General features: G+C 44.6%; 1 protein-coding gene across 4 annotated transcripts in view; it reads right to left on the bottom strand.

Moving 5' to 3' along the window:
• Nucleotides 1–27084, bottom strand: part of Slc41a2 (solute carrier family 41 member 2) — a 100548-nt gene that overhangs the window by 24756 nt on the left and 48708 nt on the right. For all 4 annotated transcript variants that reach the window (XM_029542554.1, XM_029542556.1, XM_029542555.1 and 1 more), the window contains 2 exons: nucleotides 19465–19612; nucleotides 17274–17353 (listed from right to left, as the gene is read on the bottom strand). In XM_029542554.1, the coding sequence (XP_029398414.1) occupies nucleotides 17274–17353; nucleotides 19465–19612 (228 nt within the window). The remainder of the gene's footprint in view (nucleotides 1–17273; nucleotides 17354–19464; nucleotides 19613–27084) is intronic.

Raw genomic sequence — 27084 nt, 5'->3', positions numbered from 1 at the left:
AATTCAGCAAAATACTCAATGTGTGATAGATAGGTCACAACCAAATTGGGCTTATCCAAGGACTGAAAGACCAATTTAACAGCTGGAAGTAAATTAGCATAATTCATTAACGAGTAAATGGACGGGGAAAGTAACATGATTATAAGAACATGGGAGGGGGAGACCTGACACAACTCAACAGTCATGATTAAAAGCTCTTATAAGGCAAGGTAAAAAGCTCTAACCGATTTCCACGCAAGCTGGACAAGACAGGGCACAGCAGATGGCTCCCCAGTAAGCCCTGTGAGTCAGTGGTCCTGACGCTCATCCCAAACACAAAGCCCAATTTCAGGTAAATTCAAAACATAACCCAAAAGGCAAAATTGCCAAAAGACAGACGGCCAACATTACGGATCAGCTTGACGGGATCAAGGATTGTGGGTACATGGAGAAAGACCGTTTCTGGGTGCGGATGGGACAGTGCATCTCGATGAGATGAGCATGTGAGCTGGAAGACTGAGGGAAAAGAACCGTCCTCTGTGAGCGGTCCATCCATCGTCTGGCCCCTGCACAGAAGGAAAAGGACCTTTCTCCTGAAGCTGGGGCACCCTCCTGTACAACAGGGGTTCCGAGGCTAGGACTGGGGCTCCCTGTGAGTGGCCTCTTGAAAGCCTTCTCAGCCTCCATAACTGCATGGCCAAGTTCACTATCATCCTCCCCTCTCTCCCCCTCTTCCTCCCCTCCCCCCTCCCCACCCCTTTCCATTTTCACTCTCTGGAGAATCCTGACTAATACATGTGGAAAGAATTCTTTTTGAACAAAACTGTAAAACATAAAGGTAAAGTTTATTAAATGTAAAACTTTGGCTGACCAGAAAACACTTTAGTCAAAGGGGGAAAACAAGCAACAGAGTGGAGAAAAATCTGCAATCCCGTGTAACTATCCACAAAAAAAGGATAAGGGGTTCAGCAGATTAGCTCACCAAAGAAATTAATTCAGGAGCTGGAGATGGGGGGGGGGACGACAGTGGGTAAGACAGTTTGCCACACAAACGTGAGGACCTGAATGTTAAGCCCAGCATCTGTGTAAACCCTGGCCTGTAACCCACATTCTGTCAGAACCCAGTGGTAGAAGTTCATGGAGCCTGTAGCCACTCGTAAGGTCCAGGCTCAGTGAGAGACCCCATCTCAAGGGGAAAAGTTAGACAGTGGATGAGCAGAATGCCGGACATCCTGTCGAGGTCTCTGCACACACACATGGACATCATCACATGGATGCAGACATAAACTTTCACACGCATGGGAGAAGTTAACTGAAATCACTAGTAAACAGGAGAGACTCAATCCTACTGCACATTGAAGGAATACAACAGACACAAAAGTAGTATTCACACCTACCAGGACAAGCAGGAAAACGAATTCTGGGCACTAAACTGTTGATAATGACATGGAGCTCAACACACACACACACACACACACACACACACCTAAATTATTAGAATCTCTATGGAAAACACTTTAGAACTATGTAATGAAGGTGATGTGTGTGCCCTACAACCCAGCAATTTCACTCTTCCGTGCTTAAAAAGATGGGTGGGGACAGCTCATGTATACCAGTTAGAAAAAGGAGCTCAGAAAAACAAAACAAAACAAAACAAAACAAAAAAACAGAAAGAACTAGAAAGCTTTTCTTCTTAAAAGTGCTTTTTGAAGATGTATTATTTTATGCAAATGTGTACACAAGCCTGAGTGTACACATAAGCCTGAGTGTGCACACAAGCCTGAGTGTGCACATTTGCACACGTATGTGGAGATGCCCACTGAGGTCAAGGGAACATCCCCAGAGTCCCTGCAACTGGAGTTACAGGCAGGTGTGAGCTCTGTGGGTGCCAGGACCGGTGAGAACTGAACTCATCAGATGTTCTCAAGGCCTGAGCCTTCTCTCTAGGCCTGGACATCTTTTTTAATGCAAGAGTGCTTCTCACGTTGAGCAGGAGCTGAGTGCGGGGTGCCGTCTGGAGACTAGGGTGGGGGGATTACCTGAGCCCCTTTCCAACCTGAGCAGCATAGGCCAGACCCATCTTAACCAATAATAAAGCCAGAAAGGCTGCTCACACTAATGGGCTACATTTGGTGCTGTACTTTATGCTGCAATGCTTCAGTTACATTTACTTGTCTTCTTAAATATTTATCATATTGCTATTAGATTATAAACACGAAAAATGGATTTTTCTAGCTTCGGAAAGACAATATACACATTATTTGTATTCGTCTCTCCACAGCATGCGTGTCTTTCCACTCAGTCAGTACCTCACCCACGGATCAGTGTGCACACACACATGTGCCCAGGCACACGCACAGGCACACCACAGCTCTCCCTGGCTACACCACCACTGTATGGAGAGAGCCTAGGAAGGTTCATCTGACTGACATTCCCACAGCACTGTCTCTCTGTGTTTGGCTTCTTTCAGTCAACATAATCACATCTCATCCATGTTACACAAGTGGCCGGACTTCATTCTCTTTTATCCCTGAACAGTATCTCTCTGTTTGTTTGGAATACATTTCCTTTATCCATTCATCTAGAGACATATTAAACTGCTCCCATCGCTGAGCTATTGTGAACAGTGCTTCAGTAAACAGGGAAGTGTAAATGTCTCTGACACATTAATTTTATTTCCTTTGGATATGTACCCAGCAGTGGGATTGATGCATTGTGAAATCATGTTAACTCTCTTCCTCAATGACTACACGGCAGGACATAAGAGCTCCTTTCTTCCCATTGCTTCACCAGTATTTTCCTTTTGTCTCTTGGAGAACAGCCACTCTTACCAGAATGGCATCCTGGATCACTATGGCTTTGACTTACTTATTCCTGGTTGGTGCTGAGGGCCATTAGTACATCTTTTGAGAACGGTCTATTTAGTGCCAGTGCTAGAATTGGAAGGATAACATGAATTCAGTAGGACTCCACCTGAACTTGGTGCACAGTCACACACTGTTTAATGGGCACACTCTGCTCAACTCATGGCTACATTTCTTCTTACATAACAGACTGAATAGCTGCACAGAGTAAGCCTGCTGTACAAACTAATACTGTCATCATATAGGAAGTCATTGCCCACAATGTCATTCTGCTGTACATGGCTACCAGAAAGGGAGATTTTCAGATACAAATGGAAAAAAAAAAAATTCAAGAGTATGTCTGGACCAGGCACTAAGAACCAGCAGCTTTGATGAAGTCTCCCCTATAGATTCTCACTATGGTGGTTTGAATGAGAATGGCCCCCATGGGATCAATGTTTAAATGTTTGGTTCCAAGCTACTGGAACTGTTTGGGAAGGATTAGGAGGTATGGCCTCTAGCTGGAGGAGGTGTGTCACTGGGGGTGGACTTGGGGTTTTCAAAAGCCCCTGCCATTCCATGCCAGGATGGAAAGTGTCTCTTTCTCTGTCTTTCTGGCATGCACTCTGCCTCCTGCATACCAACCTGTAAGCTCCCACTGCTCCATCACCAGGTCTGACCATTTATCCCCATGCCCCCCCAAAGGAGACTCGTCCTCTGAAACTGTAAGCAAGCCCCCAATTATGTGCTTTCATTTATGATTTGCCTTGGTCATGGTACTTTTTCATGGAAGTATAAAAGTAACTAAGACATGCACGTACTGTGAATCCCAGTGATCCAGACGAGAGACCCCAAGCCAGTGTACCTCCAGACCAGTGAGAGTCCTGACCAGTATGCCTCTTGACCAGTGAGGATCCTGACCAGTGAGGGTCCTGACCAGTGAGCCTCCAGCCCAGTGAGCCCAGTCCAGTAAGACTCCACACCAGTGAGACTCACCCCAGACCAGTGAGACAGCCTCACTTTCTCTAACAGGATTTTGGGGCTGTTGCTGGAAGATGGATTCTTTTCTGCACAACTTAGGAGATGGCTTAGAGGAACCAGCAACATGTAACTTAGCATGGATAACTTTAGTATTAAGAGCTTCTGAGGCTCAGCAGTGGGACTGGGAAGAATGTATACGATTACATTCAAAGTGACAAGTTAGGACACCTTTGATCTAAGAGCTCAGGAGACAGAGGCAGGTGGCTTTCTGTGAGTTCCAGGCCAGTCAGGGTTATGAATAGTAAGATGCTGTCTCGAAGAATAAAAGTAAACACAAGCTCAGTGACTGCCTATCTGTCACCTGGTGAAATGTTGGGGTTCGGACACATCCCAATGAAGTTAACTTACTATGGAGGTAAGAATTTAATTTCTTTAATCCCAGAAAAGATATGAATAGAAAACAACCACCAAAAAAAGCATGAACTTGCCATTTTCCAACAGAGAAGATAATTTGTTGCTGTTATTGCTAGTGGACTAAAACTAAAACGATTTGGTTATATTTTTAAAGGCAAAAACTAAATTTAGCCTCACGATTTCATTGTCACGTGTTATGAACAAGCAACAAATGTCACTCAGAGCAAATGCTGCGTGTGGCAGTGCACACCTGGAGTCACAACACAGGGGAGTCTAAGCAGGAGAACTGAGTTCAGCTACATAGCTAGGCGCTGTCTCAGACTCAAACAATAAACACGATGATTTCAAACAGAGCTCAGAGGAGCTGGAGAGGTGGCTCTGTGACTACAGGCTTGTCCTGTCCTTGCAGGGGACCCTAGCTCAGTTCCCAGCACTGTCAGAATCCATGAGACCTGACAGCTCTGGTTTCTGTGGGCATCTGCACTTACATGCCAATACTATCATCCCACACCCATATAAACAACATAATTTTTTTTTAAGGGTAATAAAGACAATCACTTAGAACCAGAGAGACAGTTCAGCTCACAAAACCTGACAGCCCCAAGTTTGATCCCCAGACACCACTGTGAAAAGGTGAGAACTAAACTCCAGAGGTTGTCTTCAGCCTCTCCAAATGCAGAAGAATCCTATGGTCAGAAAGCAAACTACTGCAGATAACGTTTTTCAATGCCAGCCACAGGAATGCACACACCTCTGCTTGTTTCTTGTCTTCTTCACTTTGGGGACTTGGAGAGCAATGCTCCATCTGGTGTCTCATTAGACATGGGATGCTTCAGTGCACATAGAGGCAGCATGTGCTGTAAGGCTTGAGCTGACCTACCATAGCTGCGATTTCATGGAGACTGAGCTATTAATGATCACTTGTAGCTCTATCTGAAAGGCACAGATGCCTTGGTAGAACCCTACAGAAGCAGCATTTATCGCTTCCGTGCTACCATATGCTAGGGGCTAGCACACGGGATAAGTCATCTCAAGGCCTTCCTCAGTCAACTTCAGAAATACACCAGGGCTACTCGTCCAGACGGAGTGAATGCCATGTAAAGAAACAGCGTAACCAGCGAGCGACTAGTAAGCGACAGCCTTTCATGGTCTTATTAGGATCGCTGACAACTAATTTTTAATTACTGCAAAAGTTATTACCTTAGAGCAGCTTTCTTTGATGTCAGTATTCTTTCTTGGTACTGTTTTATACACTGTCACTTTTAAAACTTGTTATTAATATAGCTTTTGAATTATTTAAATTCTACAGACACTAACTGCATGATTAAAGGTAGCAGGGAGCATCTAAAGATAGTCTCCTATAAATTAAAAACACCCAAGAGACGGCCTGTCACTATTACGAGACTCCTCAGTACCCACAGGTCATACTTTTAGGTATATTATGCTGGAATAAGCTCATTAATTGTGTAAATACCTGATGCTAAGAAGAAAGTAGCAGCAGGTTCATCTAGGGAGTCCTTTAAAACTCTGTTGCTGCCAGGCAGTGGTGGCGCACGCCTTTAATCCCAGCTCTCGGGAGGCAGAGGCAGGCAGATTTCTGAGTTTGAGGACAGCCTGGTCTACAGAGTGAGTTCCAAGACAGCCAGGGATACACAGAGAAATTCTGTCTTGAAAAAAAACAAAACAAAAAACAAAAGACAAAACAAACAAAAACACTGTTGCAGTAAATATCTCACACTCCCACCATAGGTGATATCTCATATTCTGTCAAGAATTCCTTTTGCACATTCTCAACGGAACTTAATACAGAAGTTTATTTCTTAGAAAGCACCATCTGCTCCCAATCCCCTTGGCAAGTGATGCAGCCCTTTCCATGTGCCCCTGTAAGAATATCCTCCAGGCAGGGCTCCCCATCAGAGCTCCTGTGCAGTAATTACTCTTCAGTTCCAAAACATGCACAGGAATAGAGAGACATCCTCCATTTTCCTGTTTTTCAGGTGCAGGTAGAGCCCTTTCATCTGGATATAGGCAGGTACACTAAATTCCCATTCCCCATGCACTCTCTTTATTTTCCATAATTTGCATAAACTGGCTAATGACTGACCTCTGCATTTTCCACTGTAGTTCATTCATTTCTAATGAGGGCAAAAACACTGTATTCCTTCCATGTATAAATATATACTGTATACATTCTTTAATGTATAAAGAATATAGATTCTCCATATACATTTATAATATAACCATGTGATAAATATGTATATGTGTAACTTTGTACTGTGCAGTATTGTATAATGGATATAAACAGACACACAGGGAATCTGTTATGTTATATTTATGTAACCATCTTTAGGGGAAATTATTTTAAATGGCTCCTTCAGAAAGTGAAAAAACCCTGCTTAAAAATGACTGCCCTAGGTTAGACCTCCCTAAGTGGTAGAAATGAATTACAGAGGGGAGCTGCGACCCTGTAGGTGCAACAACAATATGAACTAACCAGCACCCCCAGAGCTCGTGTCTCTAGCTGCATATGTAGCAGAAGATGGCCTATTCGGCCATCATTGGAAAGATCGGCCCCTTGGTCTTGCAAACTTTATATGTCCCAGTACAGGGCCAAGAAGTGGGAGTGGGTGGGTAGGGGAGCAGGGCGGGGGAGGGTATAGGGAACTTTCAGGATAGCATTTGAAATGTAAATGAAGAAAATATCTAATAAAAATAAATAAATAAATAAATAAATAAATAAATAAGAAATGAATTACAGGCATGGTGAGACAACCCTCTAAACTCTTAGAATAACCTCAAGTGCCTCCTTCAGCCTTGTACATGGACAGAGCTTGAGAGGAGCTGTGCTGGGAACTAAATCTGTCTACTTGACATGGGACAAGTGAGGTTTCAGCCCTAAGTCCCTGTCTTAGTCAGGGTTTCTATTCCTGCACAAATATCATGACCAAGAAGCAAGTTGGGGAGGAAAGGGTTTATTCNGCTTACATTTCCATACTGCTATTGATCACCAAAGGATACAGGACTGGAACTCAAGCAGGTCAGAAAGCAGGAGCTGATGCAGAGGCCATGGTAGGATGTTCTTTACTGGCTTGCTTCCACTGGGTTGCTCAGCTTGTTCTCTTATAGAACCCAAGACTACCAGCCCAGGGATGGTGCCACCCACAAGGGGCCTTTCCCCCTTGATCACTAATTGAGAAAATACTTTATAGCTAGATCTCATATAGGCATTTCCTCAACTAAAGCTCCTTTCTCTGTGATAACTCCAGCTGTGTCAAGTTGACACAAAACTAGCCAGTACAGTCCCCATCCTAATCCCTCTTCCCTCCTCTCCTCCCTGTTCCCACCACTCCTCAGGGATAGATCCCTGCTCTCTTCCAGCTGACTGGAAGGTTGTTGTTTATCTTTCCAAGGCCTTCCGCACCCTAATGTTCAATAAATAGGACACACTCATGGGGAGGCAGAGGCAGGCAGATCTGTGTGGGTTTGAGGGCAGCCTGATCAACAAAGCTAGTTTCAGGACAGCCAGGATTGTTACAAAGATAAAACCTGTCTTGAAACAAGCAAAAGGGTGTTGGTGTTTAAGCACTTAGGAGGCAGAGGCAGGCAGATTTCTGTGAATTTGAGGCCAGCCTGGTCTACAGAGTGAGTTCCAGGACATTGCTACCCAGAGAAACCCTGCCTCACCCCTCCAATCTATAAAAAAGTCTTTTTCCTCATGGCTGTCTGAAGTCAAGATGGAGCAGCAGCTCTACTGGAGTCACCCATGGAAGTCTGGCCAGGGTTCTCACTCTTGCCGTGTCTGCTCTAAGTCTGATGTGAAGTTACAGTCTGACCTGGACATGTGGGCTCAACATGTGCCATCAAAGGCTTCATTAAGTTGGATTAAGTGACCTTGAGTGGGTTATTCAACAGTGTCTACCCAGTGAAACTGATCATGCTGTCTTTGTACATGAAGAAAAAGGGTAAAGACCTTAAACAAACAAACAAGCAAAACCCCCATGTATAAGCAAACATAGACTATAAAGCATCACACCTGAGCCCCTGCTGTGTTTACAAGGTGTGTCCCCTCTCCCCAGCAGTGCCCTGTGGTCCTCCCTCCCACCCCCTCCTCCCCTCTCACAGGTGGTCCTCCCTCCCACCCCCTTCTCCCCTACCACAACTGCCTTAGAGTCTTCCATACTTCTGCATTTTTATGTTTTTCTCAAATTGTGTATTCCAAAACAACATATTGCTTAGTTTTTCTGCTTATAGGATTTATATAAAGGACATCACACTGTGCATGGCGTTTCCAGGTCTCAACACACTCTCCTTCACTTTCACTAGGAGGCTCCACCTCCCCTTACTTCACCCACTACTCACCGAGCTTTACTCGTAACTTCGTCCCCAAATGGTGCTCTCATTCCTCCAAGGATGCACACCCAGGTCAACTCTTTCTTCCTTCCTAATATTTATTTGTTTACTTTGGGGGGTGGGTGTCAGGGGACAGCTCACAGGCGTCCATTCTCTCCATCCACTGCGTGGGTTCCAGACACTGACCCAGGTTGTCTGCCTTGGTGACAAACCCCTTTCTCCCCTGAGCCCATGTCACAGGTCTCAGCTTTCTTCTGCCTGCAAAGAATCCACTTCTGATCTTTAATTCTCACTTAGTATCTAAAGATGCCGTGCCCAAATATTCCTTTCTAAAGAGTCTGGGAAGCCGAACACACAGAAGAGATGAGAGATTGATATTAAGTCAGTTTCTCTCAGTATAGCCAGGAGAAATTATTAAGGAAAGAATTAATGTTGCCAACATTGCTAAAAGTTTTATATAAACAGAAAGAGCCATTTTTTTCTATTTTTGCCTCCTTAAATATACCTTAACAGTTTCCTCTAAAGCCTGTAAAGTTGTTTTATGTTCTAAGTTGTATTATTTAACATGATAATTTCCTCTGATTCAGTGACATGTAGTTTGCAGCAAAATGAAATTTACTCCTTAACTCATACATTTATTCATACAACAATTGCCAAACCTTCACACCGTGGGCATTATTCAGAGTCATAGCAAACAGAAGCTATCATTCAAAATAAACACACGCTGCAGTACAATCGCTAAAAGCGCAGCAGGGAAGCACAGAAAAGGGAGCAAACAACTCCGGAAGCACACGCCTTGGGGATGGGTGCCACGTGACGTGCGCGCCCTGGGCACACGGAGGAGAGTGAGAACACAGTGCAGCACTGTGAGGTCAGGCAGGGACACTCCTGACCAGGAAAGCAGGAGCCACGCAACAAGGGGAGACCTTACTGTGTGGGGAGGGGCGTGAGACTGGGCCCAGAGAGTTAGGCTAACTAACCCACGCTCAACTCCACAGGAAGAGAAACGGAAGTCTATCTTCAAGCAAGGGCACAATCTGGTTTGCTAGAAATCTAAGTTTTATCACCACCACCACCACCACCACCACCATCTTGTTTGTGTGAATCAGGTGCCCATTAATGTCAGAGGACAACTTGCAGGGGCCGGTTCTCTCCCTCCACCATGTGGATCCTGGGGGATGCAACTCTGCCTTGGTGGCAAGTGCCTTAACCACACTGAGCCAGCTCGCCAGCCCAGAAGAGAATTTTTACAGCAAAGAATGACAGAATAGGGCTGGTGAGATGGCTCAGTGGGTAAGAGCACTGACTGTTCTTCCGAAGGTCCCGAGTTCAAATCCCAGCAACCACATGGTGGCTCACAACCATCTGCACAGCTACAGTGTACTCATATACATAAAATAAATAAATAAATCCTTTAAAAAAATAACGACAGAATAAACTGAATGGGAGAAGGGTCAGAGAAGTAATTAGTGGGCATCTACTCTGGGAAAAGCAGGAATAAAAAAGTCAAGTACACTTCTCATACAGCCTTCCTCCTTACCCCGTCCCTCTGTCTCACCTGCTAATACCTGAGGCAATGTCTCCCTAAAAACCCACTGGCCATGCCAGCCAGGAAAGCAGGTGGGCAATCCTAACTCTCTTCCAATTCCAATCCCCCAGTCTCATCCTGAGCCCTGCAGCAGAAACCCTGCCAGGGCTTGTCTTCCCTCTCTTCCTCCATTCCCCACAGACGCCACAGGTCCTTATGGCAGATCCAGCTTCCTTCTTTCTCGTGGACCCTCAGTCCTGTGCCCTTCTTTCTAGCCCATTGCTATTCCTTCCTGTCAGCTCCATGAAACCTAGAAACAAATTCTACCAGGGTCCCCAGTAGCCACATCTGACAGGGACTCAGAAGCACCCCTGTCAGGCAACCCACAGTCACCACAGGGTCCTAAGGGCAACAGAAATCAATGAACAGAAAACCCACCCCAAGAAGACAAGATATCAACGCCAAGAAAAGAATCACAATCAAACGGCTGAAGCACAGGACAGGGACCTTACAGAGAGTATGAGTAACAAGCCCACACCCCTAACTCAGAAGCTATCTCCAACTGAGCTAATTTTTCTAAAACTGGTTTTCGCCAATGGAGACTCACTGCATCTATAAGCCAATCCTAAAGCCAGGCCCCACGCCCAGCAGTCGATGGTCAACATAACACAAACTCAGCAGCATTATGGGAGGTTTTATTTATTTATTTATTTATTTGGTTTTTCGAGACAGGTTTTCTCTGTATAGCCCTGGCTGTCCTGGAACTCACTCTGTAAACCAGGCTAGCCTCGAACTCAGAAATCTGCCTGCCTCTGCCTCCCGAGTGCTGGCATTAAAGGCATGTGCCACCACACCCAGCATTTGGGAGGTTCTTTATCTCATAATGTCTGTCTGTCTGTCTGTCTGTCTGTCTGTTTTGTAACCATGTAGTCCTTTGTGTATATGTTATGAATTCTGGTTTTGTGTTTTATGGGATTTTTGTTTGTGATGGGTGAGTCTCTGAGTCAATGTGTTCTTGAGCTTTTTCTTGAGTCCCTTTTCTTCTCTTTACTTTGTACTATCCTGGTTTTTAACCTAATTTTATCTTTTTTTTAGATGCCTGTTTGTATCTTAATGAGAGAGAAAGAATATGTAATTTGGGTGGGTGGCAAAGTGGGAAGGATCTGGGAAGAGTTTGGGGAGGGGAACCATGCTCAGAACATATATTAAACAAAAACTACTTTCAATTTTTTTTAAGGCAAAGTGACAAAGCTAATATAGAAGTTAGAAGGCTGGGGACCTTGAGAATAAAGGAGAGCGAGCATGTGACTTTAAGCTGCCCTAGCAGGAATACTGGTAGACGACCAAACTGTTTAACAGATGCAGGAGGGAGAAGGAGCGGTTGGGGGAAGACATCGAGTTCAGCAGGAGTTTGGGACTTCTATGTGAAAATGCCTACTTACAGTATGGATCTGAGCCAGGCATGGTAGCTTAAGTCTGTAACTTCAGCTCTTGGAAGTCTGAGACAGAAGGATGGCAAGTTTAGAGCCAGCTTGAGCTACACATTAAGTAAACTGTCTGATAAAAAAAAAAATACGAATCTGGAAATGAACATAAAAGTCAAAATTGAAGCTATAAAACCGCGTGGCAAGAGAAGGGTCCCTCAGACATATGTTCTCAGAGTCCATGGAGGGCCTCCATCCCAGAGTTTCCAAGTCAATCTTGAGAATCCGTGTTTCTGACAATCCCTGGCAGTACTGTCAGCCTGGGGACTCTATTTTGAAAAGTCTCTGAACTAGACGGTACCATAAATAAAAGCGGTGAAGATAGAACTGACGATGATCAGGAACACAGGCTTGAGGAATACAAACGCATGGCCAGCAGGGAGAATGCAGGAGGCTCAGGAGAGAATCTCCAGAGAATGAAATGAGGACTGAGAGAGTGGGCAAGAGCACATCCACAGCTGACAGAGGGGCTTTAACCTAGCGGTGTCTGCTCTGGCAAGGGATCACATCCAAAGGTCTCCTAGGTCTGCTGAAAGGCAGACTCGCCACACACCTTGGCTGGAATACAGACATGCCCATAGCACACACCTTTAAGGTGAAGTTAGTTTGTAGAAGGAAGTGGCCATGTTTGAAAGTGACACCTAATTGAGGGGCAGACAAAGTGGTGAATCAGAAAAAGATTTGGCAGAATGAGTCAGAGACAGGATATGCTCAACAATCAAGAGAACAGCACAGGAAAGAGAGGCTATTGAAGAGCAGGCAGAGAGAGAGAGAGAGAGAGAGAGAGAGAGAGAGAGAGAGAGAGAGAGAGAGAAAGAAAGAGTTGGGAGAGAAAGAAAGAGTTGGGAGTCAGTATAGTGAGTGCAGTGCAGTGGAGTTGAGTTTGTTCATGACTTCATGCAGTTTCAGTGCAGGTCAGCATAGGCGATCAAAGACAGAGAATAAGAAGGAGACAGAAGATTAGAATAAATTGTCAGAGTTAGTATGAGGCCAAGCAGAGCAATTCAGTGAGAAGCTGAGAGAAGCCAAAATGAATCAATCAGCATGGAGAGGAGTTTGAGTCAGCACAGAGTTCAAACAGTCAGCCAGAGTTCAGAAAGAATTAGCAAGGGTGAGCTTGTTCAGCAGTAAGCCTCCCAGATGACAATTACAGACAATTACATCAAGTGAACAAAAGGTACTTTTACATAGCTGAGTGGGATTGAGACTGAAAACAAGCAATGGATAAAGAAATTAGGCCACTGGACAGCCTAGTAAAAGAAGTACTGTCAAGTGAGAGGGCCAAAAGCCATGGCAGTGAATAGAGGAAAGACAGGGAAAGGTGATTAGCACCAAAGACTTAGCACATGCATAGGAAAAAAGCAGAAGAGAGGAAGGCACAGGTGATAGAAGAGACATCGTGATGACAGACAGAGGTGGAGTAAGGTTCCCGTGGAGCTGATGTAACGATGCCCACAAAGGCTTCAAGTACATTACATGAGCCAGGTGCTGCTCAGGTGCAAGAAGTTCAGACAGGCACAGTCAAAGATGAAAACAGAGGAGGGAGAATGGAAGGGCATCATGCTGGGTGAGACCATGCCCGAAGCCTGTGTTTTCTCTGCAGGTTTGCCCTATTAGAAACACCAGAGGAATTTCTTCAAGCAGATGGGGAATGCATAGCATTCAGATGGATGTGTATGTTTATAAAGGAAAGAGCTGGAAATGTCAGTCTGTGTAAGAAAACAGAAATGACCATTTTTGTTAATGTTTAATATTTTTATAAAATAACTAAAGCACAAAGAGTAATATTGTACTATAGAGTTGAAAACAAAAACATAACAGAAGACCAAAGGGTATACTGAATCATGTCTCTGATCCTATATACAATGTGATATTTTACCATTTGAGAATAGATTGTGGAATGCCCCCAAAACAGTACAGGCTATTGCTAGTGTTCGTGATCACCTACTACAACTCCGTGTTAAGACCTTGCTGAAGACACCACGTGCACTAGTTGCAGAACTTGGAGAAATCAAGTCAGTCTGACCCAGAAGGTTTTCTCCTTAGTTTCATAATACTGGAAGGTGCTATGTGGGCTGCTTAATTGGGCGTGTGGGGGCAGGGGGCAGTCATCAACCCAGCTGCGAACTCTGTGAACTGCAATAAGAACTAGTGTTAAGCATGAGAAGCCTACTGATGCAACCACTTGCTGCTTGGATTTAAGGCCCATTCCACAAGCACAAGCCAGGTATAAAACCTCAGCAAGCATCCACACCTGGGAGGCCTACAGGCCCTGGGGGTTAAGTAAATCACGACTTTATTTTGGTAAATGGACCTGGTCCAGAAGTGCCCTCTCTCTACTGTTTATGTCTCTACTCACAGGTTAGTGGGGCCTCCAGACACAGGCTGTTGTTAATGAAGAAGCTCCCAGCGAGTCAATGTACAGAGAAAAGCTGTTAGTGGAATACTCAGCCACAAATGGAGGTCCCTATCGCAACCTTCCCCAATGCTTAGGAACCTCTGTGGAAGAGTGGGCAGGGAGACTGCAAGGTCAAAACAATGTCGCCTGGACACGAAAGACTGCAGTGCTCACGAATTCACAAAAGCTATGGTTGCCTGCCTAAGATCTACTGAACCCAGTCAACAGTCTTGCTGTGTGTGTGTGTGTGTGTGTGTGTGTGTGTGTGTGTGTGTCTGTGTTGGGGTGTTCAGAAGCCTCTAACCCTAACTGATGAGTTACAGACAGTAAGTAACAGTAATGAGGTCTGGAGAAGGGAAAGTCAGTTTTCTTTAAGGGTGTTGTTCCTAGTAAACTACGTTCCAGTGGCTGCCCCAAACCCTAACACAAATTAGAGGTGTTTAAAAAAGAAAGGAAGAGGCCATGACATTTGGAGGGTGGGAGTGTGGGAGGGTCTGGGAGTAGTCAAGAGGGGGAGCAGGGTGGGGGATGGTCACAACTGTGTGGCGTTCTCAAAGAATTAATAAAATATGTAAAAAGAAAAGAGACTGTGGGTTGAGGATAAATCTCAGCGACAGAGTGATTTCCTATAGCACGTGAGAGGCTGTCAGTTCAGAATGGGTTACGATATCCTGCAACCAAGAACTCTGGAACCCTAAGATTTACCAAGTTTAACTAATCACAGAACTCACTTCTGAAGTTGTACTTACTAATATCTTACAGAGCGAGTGTGACCCATGCACTGCAGAAAATGCTATCAGCTCTGCGGCATGTAAGCATTTAATAATATTTTAGTCAGATCAGCACAGATAAGCTTAACTTTAAACACATGCACTTGTGTGTAAACTAAATTAGATAAATTAGTTGTTCTATGCTTTGAGAGAAAAAAACCTACAAGTTTGGAAATTAAGCAGAGCTGCCTTTAAAGTGTAACTTAGTATCAGTCACTAGATATTTAATCGTGGAAATTACTTAAATGAGTATTAAATTATATATAATATGCTTAAAAGACTTGTAGTCACTTGAGACTTATGTAGATACATAATAAATATTAGATTATGAGGAGAAGAGGGAAAGAGAAACGGCATATTCCTTATATATTTCGGAATTACTCAGTGGTTAAGAGCACTTATTGCAGAGGACCCATGTTCCCTTTCCAGAACCCACATGGTGGCTTACAACCATCTGTAACTCCAGTTCCAGGAGGTTCAGTGTCCTTTTCTGACCTCTGTGGGCATCAGGCATGCACATGGTGCACAGTCATATATGCAGGCAAAACACTCACATATATGAATAAATCTAGTGAAGTTGTTTTCAATGCAATTCAGTTCTAAAAGCTGTACCTATTTGAGAATATGAATGTCTCAACCATCGTTTCTAAGGGTGGAATTTAACAGAATCCAACTAAGAGGTTTACCTGTTAGCCACATGATGCCACAGCACAGACTGACAAGGGAGTCTGTCATGATACTCTAACTTGCTTTCTTGTAAGCAACTGAAAAAGTCAGGAGAGTCTAACGAATAAAGGATCATTTCCATTTAAGTCACCTGTAATGTTATTCAACACAGCTTAATCCAATAACGCTTAAGCTAATGGGTTTTTTGGTTAATAGTCATTGAAGAGAGGAGGGACAGGTGGAAGGAACGGCATGCCCGTTCTGCTAGTGAAACTGAGCATAATCATAAGGATGGTGCAAAATCTAGTAAGTCTAATGTGTCTTAGTAGTACCCGCTGGGGTAGTTTGGCGCCTCTTACTAGGAAGTGCGGGAGTAGTTTGAGGCATCTTATGGGATCACTGAGTCCAGCGGAGTAGCGAAGGCTTTGGAAGACAGTGGAACTCAGATTTGTTATGATACCCAGGGAAAACCCACAGAGAAATCCACCTTCTGACTGACAGGACACAAACAATGTTTATGGAAGACTAGCATCTTAGCGACAATGTGCATTGTGCGGGCAATCACTCGGGAAGGTTACTTCATTACTTGAAAGGATGGCCCTAGTGCAGTGGAGAGACATGACACTGCATACACAAATGAACAAGCAAGCCTTGTGAGGGGCAATGACAAGGGTTGGTAATGTTCAAGTCAGAGAGATGGAGCAGGTAGAACCAGACACTTCCATGGCTTTAAGGAAGGATGACAAGAGACAGCTGGGAGGAAGATTCCTACGGAAACCTATCCTTGACATTCCAAAGGCAGACAAAAATTACAACGTTCAGTAGACATCTTAGATCAAAATTAGACTTCTGCAGAAAATATCATTGTATAGATTTTTATGTGAATATAGAAAGTAAAATCTTTAAAAAATAAAAATAATATATAGCAAATGTATGGTATGCCAAGGTACTTTTTAAATCATGCCAACCTAGGCTATACTGAAGTCAATCTTAATAACCACCACTTCCAAAAACAGTAGAGATTGATCAGCATAATTCATGAAAAATCCCTGATGCTATTTTACATGATTCTTTAATGCACATATTACAAGTATTTAATATAAGGATTATAATTTCCATTTTACAGGCAAGTAGAGTATGAGGCATAGCTCGCAGGTATCAGCAGAGTAGCCGATCTTAGTGAATGGAATGAATTCGGGCAATGATCAAATCTGGCTAACTCTGCTTCTTCCAAGACAGGCAGCCAAGGCAAATTCAAGAGCAGTAGGTAAGACGAGGGAGCTGGAGAGCTGGTCCAGCGGAAAAAGCACGCAGTGCTCCTGCAGAGGACCTGAGTTTGGTTCCCATCGCCCATGTCAGGCAAGTAACTGACACTTATGTAACTCCAGCTCCAGGGAAATCCCGTGCCTACGGCCTCTGCTGGCACCTACACTCACATGCACATACCACACACACACACACACACTCATAATTAAAATTATTATTTTTTTAAATCTAGGTGTAGTAGCACACACCTTTAATTCCAGCACTCAGGAGGCAAAGGCTGGATCTCTGAATTTGTGACCAGCCTGGTCTATAGGACATCCAGGGGAAGAAAAACAAACAAACAAACAAACAACACCAGGTAAGCCAAAATACTGTATTTTGTCACATTAGCCGTAAAAGTCAAGTGTGCCTGTCAAACCAACATGTAACAAAAATTGAGAAATAGCTCTTTCCCAAAGTATTCTATGCAGTGAACCAGGGAAGATAATTTGAGTTAACACCCTGAGTTTTAAGAAAGCAATGGAAGGTGTAGGAGGCCATGCCTGAGGGTCTTGGAGAGTGATGTCATCAAGAGACAGCACATTCACGTCTTACCGTTGATAACTGGCGTGTAAACAACAATCCCAACCAAGTTTGGGTCAGATACAGTTGTGTCCAGAATAAGGCCCCCGATGCTGAAAGGAGAACCACACATTAGAGAAGAGAAATGAAAAATGATCTCAACTTGTTCCAGCATTCAGACACCTCCACCTGGTAGGGAACAGTGTCTATGCAGTGTAAAAATCAGACAAAAAGAAAAAGAAAAAGAAGAGTCAAAGTGGAAAGCAACGCTAACGGTAAAAGCAGGGACTCGAGCACGGCCACTGGGGCAGGAGAGGAGGTCAGCGGCCAGGAACTGCTATAACACAAAGCCTTGAGTTCTGAGCCCAGCACCCACATAAAAATCCGAGTGTGGGAAGGGGGACCTGCAATGTCTACAACGGGAGGTGGACACAGAAGGATCTCAGGGGCTCCCTAGCCAATCAGTGATCTCCAGGCTCAGTGAGAGCCTGGCTCAAAAACTAAGATAGAGTGGGAAAAAAAAAAAAGATAAGGTACAACAGGAAAGATTCAGGTGCCTGGTGTTGACCTCTGACCTCTGCAGGTGCATTCCTGGGCACACAGGAACATATACACAGATAACACACACTAAAAAAACAAAAAAACAAAAAACAAAAACATAAGAAATGCTGTAACCATCAGTTATGTGTGTATTAGTTTTTGTTTAGTGTGTGGGTTTGTTTATTTATCTCTTTTTTTGCTCTTTGGGGAACAGGGTCTTGTTATATAGCCTAAGATGGCCCTGGACTTACAGCAATCCTCCTGCCTCAGCCTCACAAGTGCTGGGATTATAGGTATGTGTCACAATTCCCAGCTTATATATATGTTAACGATACTAAACTATCTAGAAGGACCTACAAGGCATCCTTAACTATTTCTGGGGCTTAAAACAACGGGACTCATGGCCCCTTCATAGTCTTCTGCACAGTGTTTTTTTTTTTTGTTTTGTTTTTGTTTTTGTTTTTGTTTTTGTTTGAGACAGAGTCTCACTATATTGCCTTAGCTGGCCTGGAGCTTGCTAGTAGACCAGGATAGCCTCAACCTCCTAGAGATCCACCGTCTCAGCCTCGAAGGTGATCAAATAATACTGTCATCTATTACTGTTTGACTTAAAAACTAACTGCATTTTTCATTTTTGAACTAACTAGGCATTAAAGGGTGGTTTCTATTGTGCTAAAACTAGATAGATTATAATGGTATTACCACAGGGAGCTGAGCTTAAGAAGTCTGGCAAGCGAGATGGCTGTTTTAACAGAACACAGTGGCAGGCCATTCACTTTCAGTATGTCAGTAGAACTTGGAGGCCTGGTTACGATTCTGATGGTTGTATTAGCTGGTTACCTTCATTCTGTAGCTTGCTCGCTATAAGACAGTGCCACGGGAACCTGTTGGCCGAACGTCCTAAGAAATGCCATCTACTTGCAAGCAAGATGAGCCAGATGCTGTCACAGGATGGACTTGACAGTCAAAACAGCAGAGCCAAAGCTCTGACATCATCACAGGAGTTCCTGCCCCATCCCCAGGCCTTCTGTGCACTAAGGATTTGTTGCCACTGTAGCTTCTATGCTTCTAAGCAGCATGCCTAAATGCTGTCTCTTAGTGTCCGTGTTAGACCTCTCCTTGGTGACTTCCTCTCATGGCAGAAGAGGATGCTCCTCACAGCCCCCACAAGTCCCTTCTCTCTGTATCCCGTCAATCATGGCGGGCCCATCTTGATACAGCAAAGCTATGAAGCAATCATCCATCAATTCCACACAGTTGGCTTTTTTTTAATTCTTAGGGATGCTTTTTCTGCACTCTGTCCCCTACACTGTGTGGCTGGTCTTGAGGACAGAGGCACAGCTGTCATCCTCTATCTCTTCTTCCATGCTGACCTTTGTGTTACCCAAATCTAGATCCTGCCTAAGACTCTTAGCTTACCACACTTAACAGGACATGCCTCTCTTTCCCAGACTACTGTTTTCATGAAGTGTGGACTGAACATCTTCCCATGGAAACAGACTAACAGTGCCATTCTAGGAGGCTAATATTCCATACTGCAACTGTGTTAGGCTTCATCTAACTGATGCCTCATTTCCAGTCCAAGAAACTTTTTTAGTATGTACATACCTACACAGACCATGGTCACTCTCCCCTCCATCCCCCTCCCTCACTCCCTCCCTCCCTCTCCCACCCCAACACTCACCTGCTTATCACCATGGCTGTTATGACAGGCTCCCAGCCTGAGTGGAGCACGGTCCGGGTAGCTGGGTGCTTGGCAGCTATTATAATCCAGATAGGAGTCAGAGCCAAGAAAAAGGCACACACTAATGGGGAAATGTAATAATATGTCTCTAGAAGAAAGAAAGAGAAACATTTAACCCTCTTCTCTCCAACAGCAAATCTAAATGATCGAAAGAAACACTTAACCAGATTTATTATCAAACACACTTACATTTTCTACATACTTAAAATGTAGATCTATAGATAAATCTCAATGCAAGGTACAGTGGCCCATCCCCCTACCCCAGCCCTAAGAGGCTGGAGCTGGGGAACCACAAGCTTAAGGCCAGCCTGTGCTACAGCATACTCCAGGCCAGCCTGCGCTACATAGTAAGATGTTCTTTTAAAATATCAACTAATGTAACTGAAAGAAAAACACATTAATTCCACAAATATGGGATAACAATGCACCCTACACAAGAGTAAACAAAGACCATCAGAACAGATGACAAGCAGCAGGAGAGCGACCACCATGACAGTAGCCGAGACCTTGCTGTGCTTTCCTGTGCACACGCCTGCGTCATTCACCCGGCCTCTGTGTCCACCTTCTGACAGCAGGCTTGGCTGCACGGAAGTTCCCAGAAAAGATTTGTGACACCATTTCTTTTCTTTTTTGTTTGTTTGTTTGTTTATTTGTTTGTTTTTTGAGACAGCATTTCTCTGGGTAGCCCTGGCTGTTCTGAACTCAAAGAGATCCACCTGCCTCTGCCTCCCAAGTGCTGGGATTAAAGATGTGCCACGTCTGCCCAGCTGTATTTATGCCATTTCTAAACAGAGTCAGAAATGACTCTGTGTGTATGAGTGTGTGTGTGTGTGTGTGTGTTTGTGTAAATTATCTTCTAACACCAGACAAAAGACACTGCAAGAACAGAGACCAGAGTAGACATGAACCCTCAAGTTGCCCCTGCTTCTTACTAAAGGCTCAGAGAGTGAGGCTGGGGTAACACTAATTCACACACAGAGCAGGAGAGGAAACCGGCAGAGGAGCGTGGGAAGCGATTGGCCAGGTCCTGTGCACAGGGTGAGTTCACAAAGAGGGAAAAGCCTAACAACCCTCAGAGTCTGCAGACGCCAGAATCGTTAAAACAAACAAACAAACAAACAAACAGCATGTAGAGAAGAGGCCCCTTTGAACTCTTGAGAGCAGTGAGCAGAGACCTGAGAAAGGTCTGTCCAACACTGAGACAGTGTAGGGGGGATATTCTGGCCTTGGGACAAGGCCCAGTCTAGACTTTCCCAGCATAACCTTGAACCAGGCCTCCCAAAGCTCAAGCTGAGCCACAATCAACAGCCCACAGGAATGAAGTCCAGTGCTAGGTATGGAAACAGAACTGGACGGGACACAGCTCTGTGCCCATGGTGCCAGGCAGCCAACCAGACATGACACAGCTCTGTGCCCATGGTGCCAGGCAGCCAACCGGACATGACACAGCTCTGAGCCCATGGTGCCAGGCAGCCAACCAAAACTGAAGCTTGGAATATCTGATGACAAGAAAGTCTCAGAGATATTTTACTTTGGCTCGCTTTTCTCACATTTTTTTTTCAAGTACCTAAAGTAATTTTTACAAGTCTAGCAAATTAAATGTATAAATAAGGTGACTTGCTTGGTCAAGTGGTGCACACACAATCACAAGGTCAAGGCCGGCCTAGGCTACAAAGGACAACACAAAAGAAAATGTAAGGTAGGAGACTAGAGAGAAGGCTCAGAGCAAAGAACTCTGGGCAAGCTTGACACCGGGATTTGATCCCCTGAACCAACCTGGTGGGAGAAAATGGACTCCTGAAAGCTATCCACTGACTCCACATGAGCACTGTTGCTCAAGCAAGCACACACACACACACACACACACACACATACACACACTCCTGCCCACAGATAGACAGATACAGACAGGCAAGCAGACAGACAGACAGACAGACAGACACACACACACACACACACACACACACACACACACACACAAACAAGTGTAAATTTTTTCGGAAAGGAAAACAAAAGGGCTGGAGAGAGTGCCCAGTGGTTAGGAGTACTGGCTGCCCTTCCAGAGGACCCAGGTTTGATCCCAGCAGCTGCATGGCAGCTCGCAACCATCTGAAACTCCTGCTATAGGGGATTGGGTTTCCATCGTCTGGCTCCACAAACACATCACACATGTGTTTCCCAGACATACACGCAGGCAGAATGCACACTATAAAAAAATTTATTAAAATATAAAAGATGACAAATTTTAAAATAAACATTTAATATACACAACTTTAGTTGTTACTCTCTTACTTCTTGGGTCTTTTGTTTGCTTAGATGGTTGTGAGCCACCATGTGGCTGCTGGGAATTGAACGCTGGAAAGACCTCTGGAAGAACCTCTGGAAAGACCTCTGGAAGAACCTCTGGAGTCAGTTCTCTCCTTCCACTCTAGGATTAAATCCAGGTCAGCAGGGCCTTACCTGCTGAGCCACCTCACGGGGCTTGGCATGCGCGCGCGCGCAAACACACACACACACACACACACACACACACACACACACACACACACAGGGCCTTACCTGCTGAGTCACCTCACTGGTCCCCTCTATTGCTTTTTTTAAAGATGAAAAAACCATGAATTTATTGTAAACCAATTGGAAACATTCCTAACTCACAAAACACCTACAACTTCCAACAATCTCCACAGCACCAAGGAGAAGCTAAAAGCCTCCGGAGCGCTGTGCACAAAAGAAAGGAACTCTCCTGCCAGGGTAGTGCGCCTCAGCGTAGTCAGGTCAGACAGAAGCTCAACTGCAGGCTTCAACCACTGATTCCTCACCCTAAATATCAGGAGGAATTAGGAAGCTGAAAAAGGCATTCCCCGCTCCCACCACTCACTGCTGCCCTGTTCTCAAAGAGGAAAAAATTAAAAATAATGAGTACCCATGTGGATCCACAAACGTTGAACCAAGTTACCACATGACCCAAATGCCGTATCCACATGTCTCCCAAAAGAGCTAAAAACAGGCATTGTCACATAAAAGCTCGTGAACGCTCACTGCAGCGTTATCGGCAGAAGCGCAACAGTGGAAATGACCGAGGTGTTTACACAGTGGTTAGGGAAGAAAGTGCAGGATGTCCATCCAATAGACTGTTACTCCGACATGTTAACATTCTATCCTGGGATGTTCTTCAGCAATGAAGATTCCACCCTGGCTCCTCTGAAAACACAGGCAAAGCCTGAAAACACCATGCTAAGTGGAAGAAGCCAGGCACCAAAGGTCGGACCTTATGCTACCATTTGCACGAAATGGCGAAATGAAACAAATCCAACAGAAGAGATAAGCAGTTGCCGGGAGCCAGGGAAGAGCAGCATGCGGCGGAACCGTGCTCACATACACCGGGCTCCAACAGAGGTGGGGAGACTTCCTGGAACTGGAGCAGGTGAAGACTGATTGTATGAAACCTCCACTGAGCTGTTCACACCTGAGGGAGGACTGCATGCTGGGTGCTACCCGGCTTTTAAGGGCTTTAATCGTAAAGCAAGCAGAAAAGGAGACACACAGGACGCAGTGTCAGTGCTAGGTGAGGCTGAGGGCACGGGCGTGGGCTTGTACGGCTCTTTTATGTTTGTAGCTCTTCTGAAAGTACACAGGTATCACCGAGTTAAGTTTCTTAAGCATTAAAAAAGTGGGAAACTCATCGTGAAACCAGAACTTCCAAATGACTCACTATAACCACATTCTGCTTCAATCTGGCATTTAATTGATGTCATAAAATTAAAGAATTGCTTTTAGAAAACCACTCATGACATAATTAGCAAAAGAAAATGATCAATTAAAAGCTAAACCCAACATCTACATCATATTAAAGTGTAAGGTAACGCCCCTTTTCTAAATGAAACATGTTTAGTCAACCCTGGTTAGAATGGTACTTTGTACTAAAACATCGATACATCATATTGTGGTAAGCTGCATATTGACCCTCAGAGATCCCTTAAAACTGTGAATGATATCAGATATGATAAAGTCAAGGTTTTGTCTCAAGAAGGCTGAGTGGATGATTTGAGTGTGTGATCACTGGCATCCTTGTAAGAGAGAGCCAGGGCAAGACGCGGCGGCAGAGGAAAGAGCAGTGTGTACAGAAGCAAGCTCTACAGACAGTGAGTACCAGAAGCTGCCAGGTGGGGAGGGCAGGGGACAGGCTCTCCGTGAGCTTCCGGAGGCAGCTGCACTGCCAACACCCTGGTATCTGTCCTCCCTGACTCCTTTTGGATGCTTAACCTCTAAAACTAAGAAAAGACATTGTCTCAAGCCACCAAGTTTTTGCCAACGTGGCAAATTGTTCCACAACTGAAAATCAGAACACATGAAGTGTTGGGGTTCTCATACCCGCCAGAGCTCACACGCACAGTTCTTATCCTGTGCTGAAATAAACTATGGGAAAGTAGAGACTCGCCAAGCTGAAGTTGTGCAAATTACCGATTCTGCTGAACTGCTGAACACAACCACCCTTGTGTGGTCCCAGCTTCTACACAGTGTAACCTTGGCAGCATTTACAGCCACTCCTACATCACTTCATGAACGGCATTCACCATCATCTAAAGCCTTCTAACTACAGAGTGACAAATTTTATATACCACTATTTCTGTATGACCAACACAGTAGCACACACCGTACACTCTTCCCCAAAGCCTGTTAATAACTGTCATACTTTCTTGACAGCTGACGTTCTGAAAATCACTCACAGGCGGCACACTGCTTTAAACAGATCACTGGAGCAGAGCACAGTGGCAGTCAGGGTTAAGTGTGGACTCTTCATGCCAACATTAGTCATTCGTCAACATCCAGTCAAGCAGTGAGACTCTAGCACACACGACAGCTAGGGGGACACTTCACTGTTCTCAAGAGACTGAACTACCTGGAGCCTATGGCTGTCACAGAGCTTTGCTGGTCACCTTCCCGAGGTAACCTGAAGAGTAAAAATCTGATTTTGCTTCTGAGATCTTGCCTAATAAGAGAAAAGCTGTAGGTTTTTTTTCAAGACAGTAAGTGTTTGTTCTCCTTTGTTTTCTGTCTCGCTCAGCCCCTTTTAAGTAAACTTTTGAGGTGACCAGGAATGTTTAAAAGATAAAGGATCTGGGCCTGGAGAGAGGGCTCAGCAGTTAAAAGCATTGGCTGCTCTTCCAGAGGTCCTGAGTTCAATTCCCAGCAACCACATGGTAGCTCACAACCATCTGTAATAGGATCTGATGCCCTCTTCTGGTGTGTCTGAAGACAGCTGCAATGTACTGATATAAATAAAAAATAAATCTTTTTTTAAAAAAGATAAAGAATCAGTTACTGTCGACTGTAGCCTTGAAAATAAGTCTGTACAAAGCTCAACATTAAAACCTGGTGCTGAAAGTCCTTACCCAAAATCAAGGGGACATTCCCCAACCCTCTGTTTACTTCTGAACCTAGTATATATATATATATGGTGGCCAAGGTGAATAAAAGCAACAACAGCTATAACAATGCTGACAGGTGACACTGCAGAAGTGGCTGATAACTATGTCCCAGAATTTGAAAGAGATAAATGGGCCACCTATCAAGGATACCGGTGACTGAACATGACTGGTGTCCTCAAAGAGCGTATAGGTTCTGCTGTCCCCCTGGATCAGCAGAACACTGCTGAAGGGCCTGCTGGCCCAGTTCACCCAGGGACAAGAGCACCAACTGCTCTGCTCGCCTGTGCCTTTTGGTAAACAGGAACTATAAGGTCTACATGCCCACATGGTAGCAGCCTGTGTGTTCTCGTCTATAATAAACCAGGAGGTAGAGCCATACCACCATCCTGGTTTAACCCACTACTAAAGAGAGATGTGTGCCCTGTGAGAAACCAAAAATTAAATCTCTGGGTTTGTTTTGTTCTGTTTTGAAGATAGGGTCCCCCTGTGTATTTCCTGGCTCATCTAGAATTCACTCTGTAGGCTGGCCTTGAACTCACAGAGATCCAACTGCCTCTGCTTCCCTAGTGCTGGAGTTAAACACATGTGCCACCATGCCCAGAATGATAAGGAGACCTCATTCAGATGATCTGGCGTTTGCTTTAGGGTAGATAGATCCTACTCCACCCAGAACTCAAAATGTTATCATGGCCTTATCCTCTGGAATAAAACTTTTTCATGAGTCTTTCAGCCCCAAGAGCATCCTGAAGGCAAAGATGTTTACACCAGGGAGCTGCTAAAATATGTAAACATTCTCTTCAGATGAGAGAACCACAGCCTCTCACTTACAAAGGCACGTCCCACTTAGGGATCTGTTGCCAGCCAGAGCCAGTTCCATACTTTGATGTGCATTGCTGTCTTTCCCTTGCTGCTGGTTTAATGCACACTCACTACGACTTGATTGCTTCCACTGGACACATTCCACTACTGGATCCCCTCTAGGGGTGGCTCTCTCATATTCTACCAGGCTATTTGATATCATTTTTGGTACATTGTTTTTTTTTTACAGCCCAAGAGATCTTACTCTTAAGCCCAGAAGGTGTGGCAATGCAATATTATCAAATAACTTACATGCTAAGAGATTGGATTGTTTTTTGCAGCCAGAGTTGTTAATATACCCTGAGGCCCACCTGAGACTTAAGAGTGCTGCCCTACTGTGTGCTCAGCCTGTTCAACCTGCCTTTTCTTTAAAATGATGCAACAACCTTCCTTGCCTTGGATTTCCCATGTAATCACCCAAGCTAATGCATAACTGTAATGTTAAATTATGTATTCTTCCATACCCAAGTAAAAACTAATGCATGTGAGTTATGAAAACAAGCAGTCTTATAAAATGAGTATCCACCATAAGCGCTGAATTGTACCTTCATCTGAATCAGGTGAAGTCAGTCACTTCATCCCTTGTAACGCCTATTAAAGATTTCTACAAAGTACCCTTCATTCCTTTCCCATTGAACAACTTCCTGTTCAATAAGAGAGAGAACACAGTCCTTTTCTGCTGGCTGACTTTATGTCAACTTGACACAGCTGGAGCCATCTGAAAGGAGGGAACCTCGATTGAGAAAATGCCTCGGTAAGACAGAGTGTAGGCAAGTCTCTAAGGCCTTTTCTTAATGATTGATGGGGGAGGGCCCAGCCCAATGTGGGTGGAGCCATCCCTGGGCTGGTGGTCCTGAGTTCCATAAGAAAACAGGCTGAGCAAGCCATGTGAAGCGAGACAGTAAAAAGCATCCGTCCACGGCCTCCTAGTCAGCTCCTTTCTTCCGGGTTCCTACACTGACTTCCTTCGATGATGAACAGTGATCTGGAAGTATATAAGCCGAATAAACGCTTTCCTCCCTAACTTGTTTTTTGGTCATGGTGTTTTGTCGCAGCAATAGAAACCCTAAGACAAGGCCCACACAGGGACAGACATACTCAGAACAGACAGAGTTTCAGCAGGAACATCCCCAGACTCATACAACAAGGACATAAGAGACAGGGAAAGTGAAGCGAGAATTGAATCCAGCCCTTACTCTTAGTAAAATGACACCAAGGGATGGGTGTGTGTGTGTGTGTGTGTGTGTGTGTGTGTGTGTGTGTGTGTGTGTGT

The sequence above is a fragment of the Mus pahari genome, chromosome 9 (genome assembly GCF_900095145.1).
Source record: "Mus pahari chromosome 9, PAHARI_EIJ_v1.1, whole genome shotgun sequence".
Lineage (NCBI taxonomy): Eukaryota > Metazoa > Chordata > Mammalia > Rodentia > Muridae > Mus > Mus pahari.
Note: the sequence above shows the minus strand (reverse complement) of the source record. Positions and strands in the feature narration are given on the sequence as shown.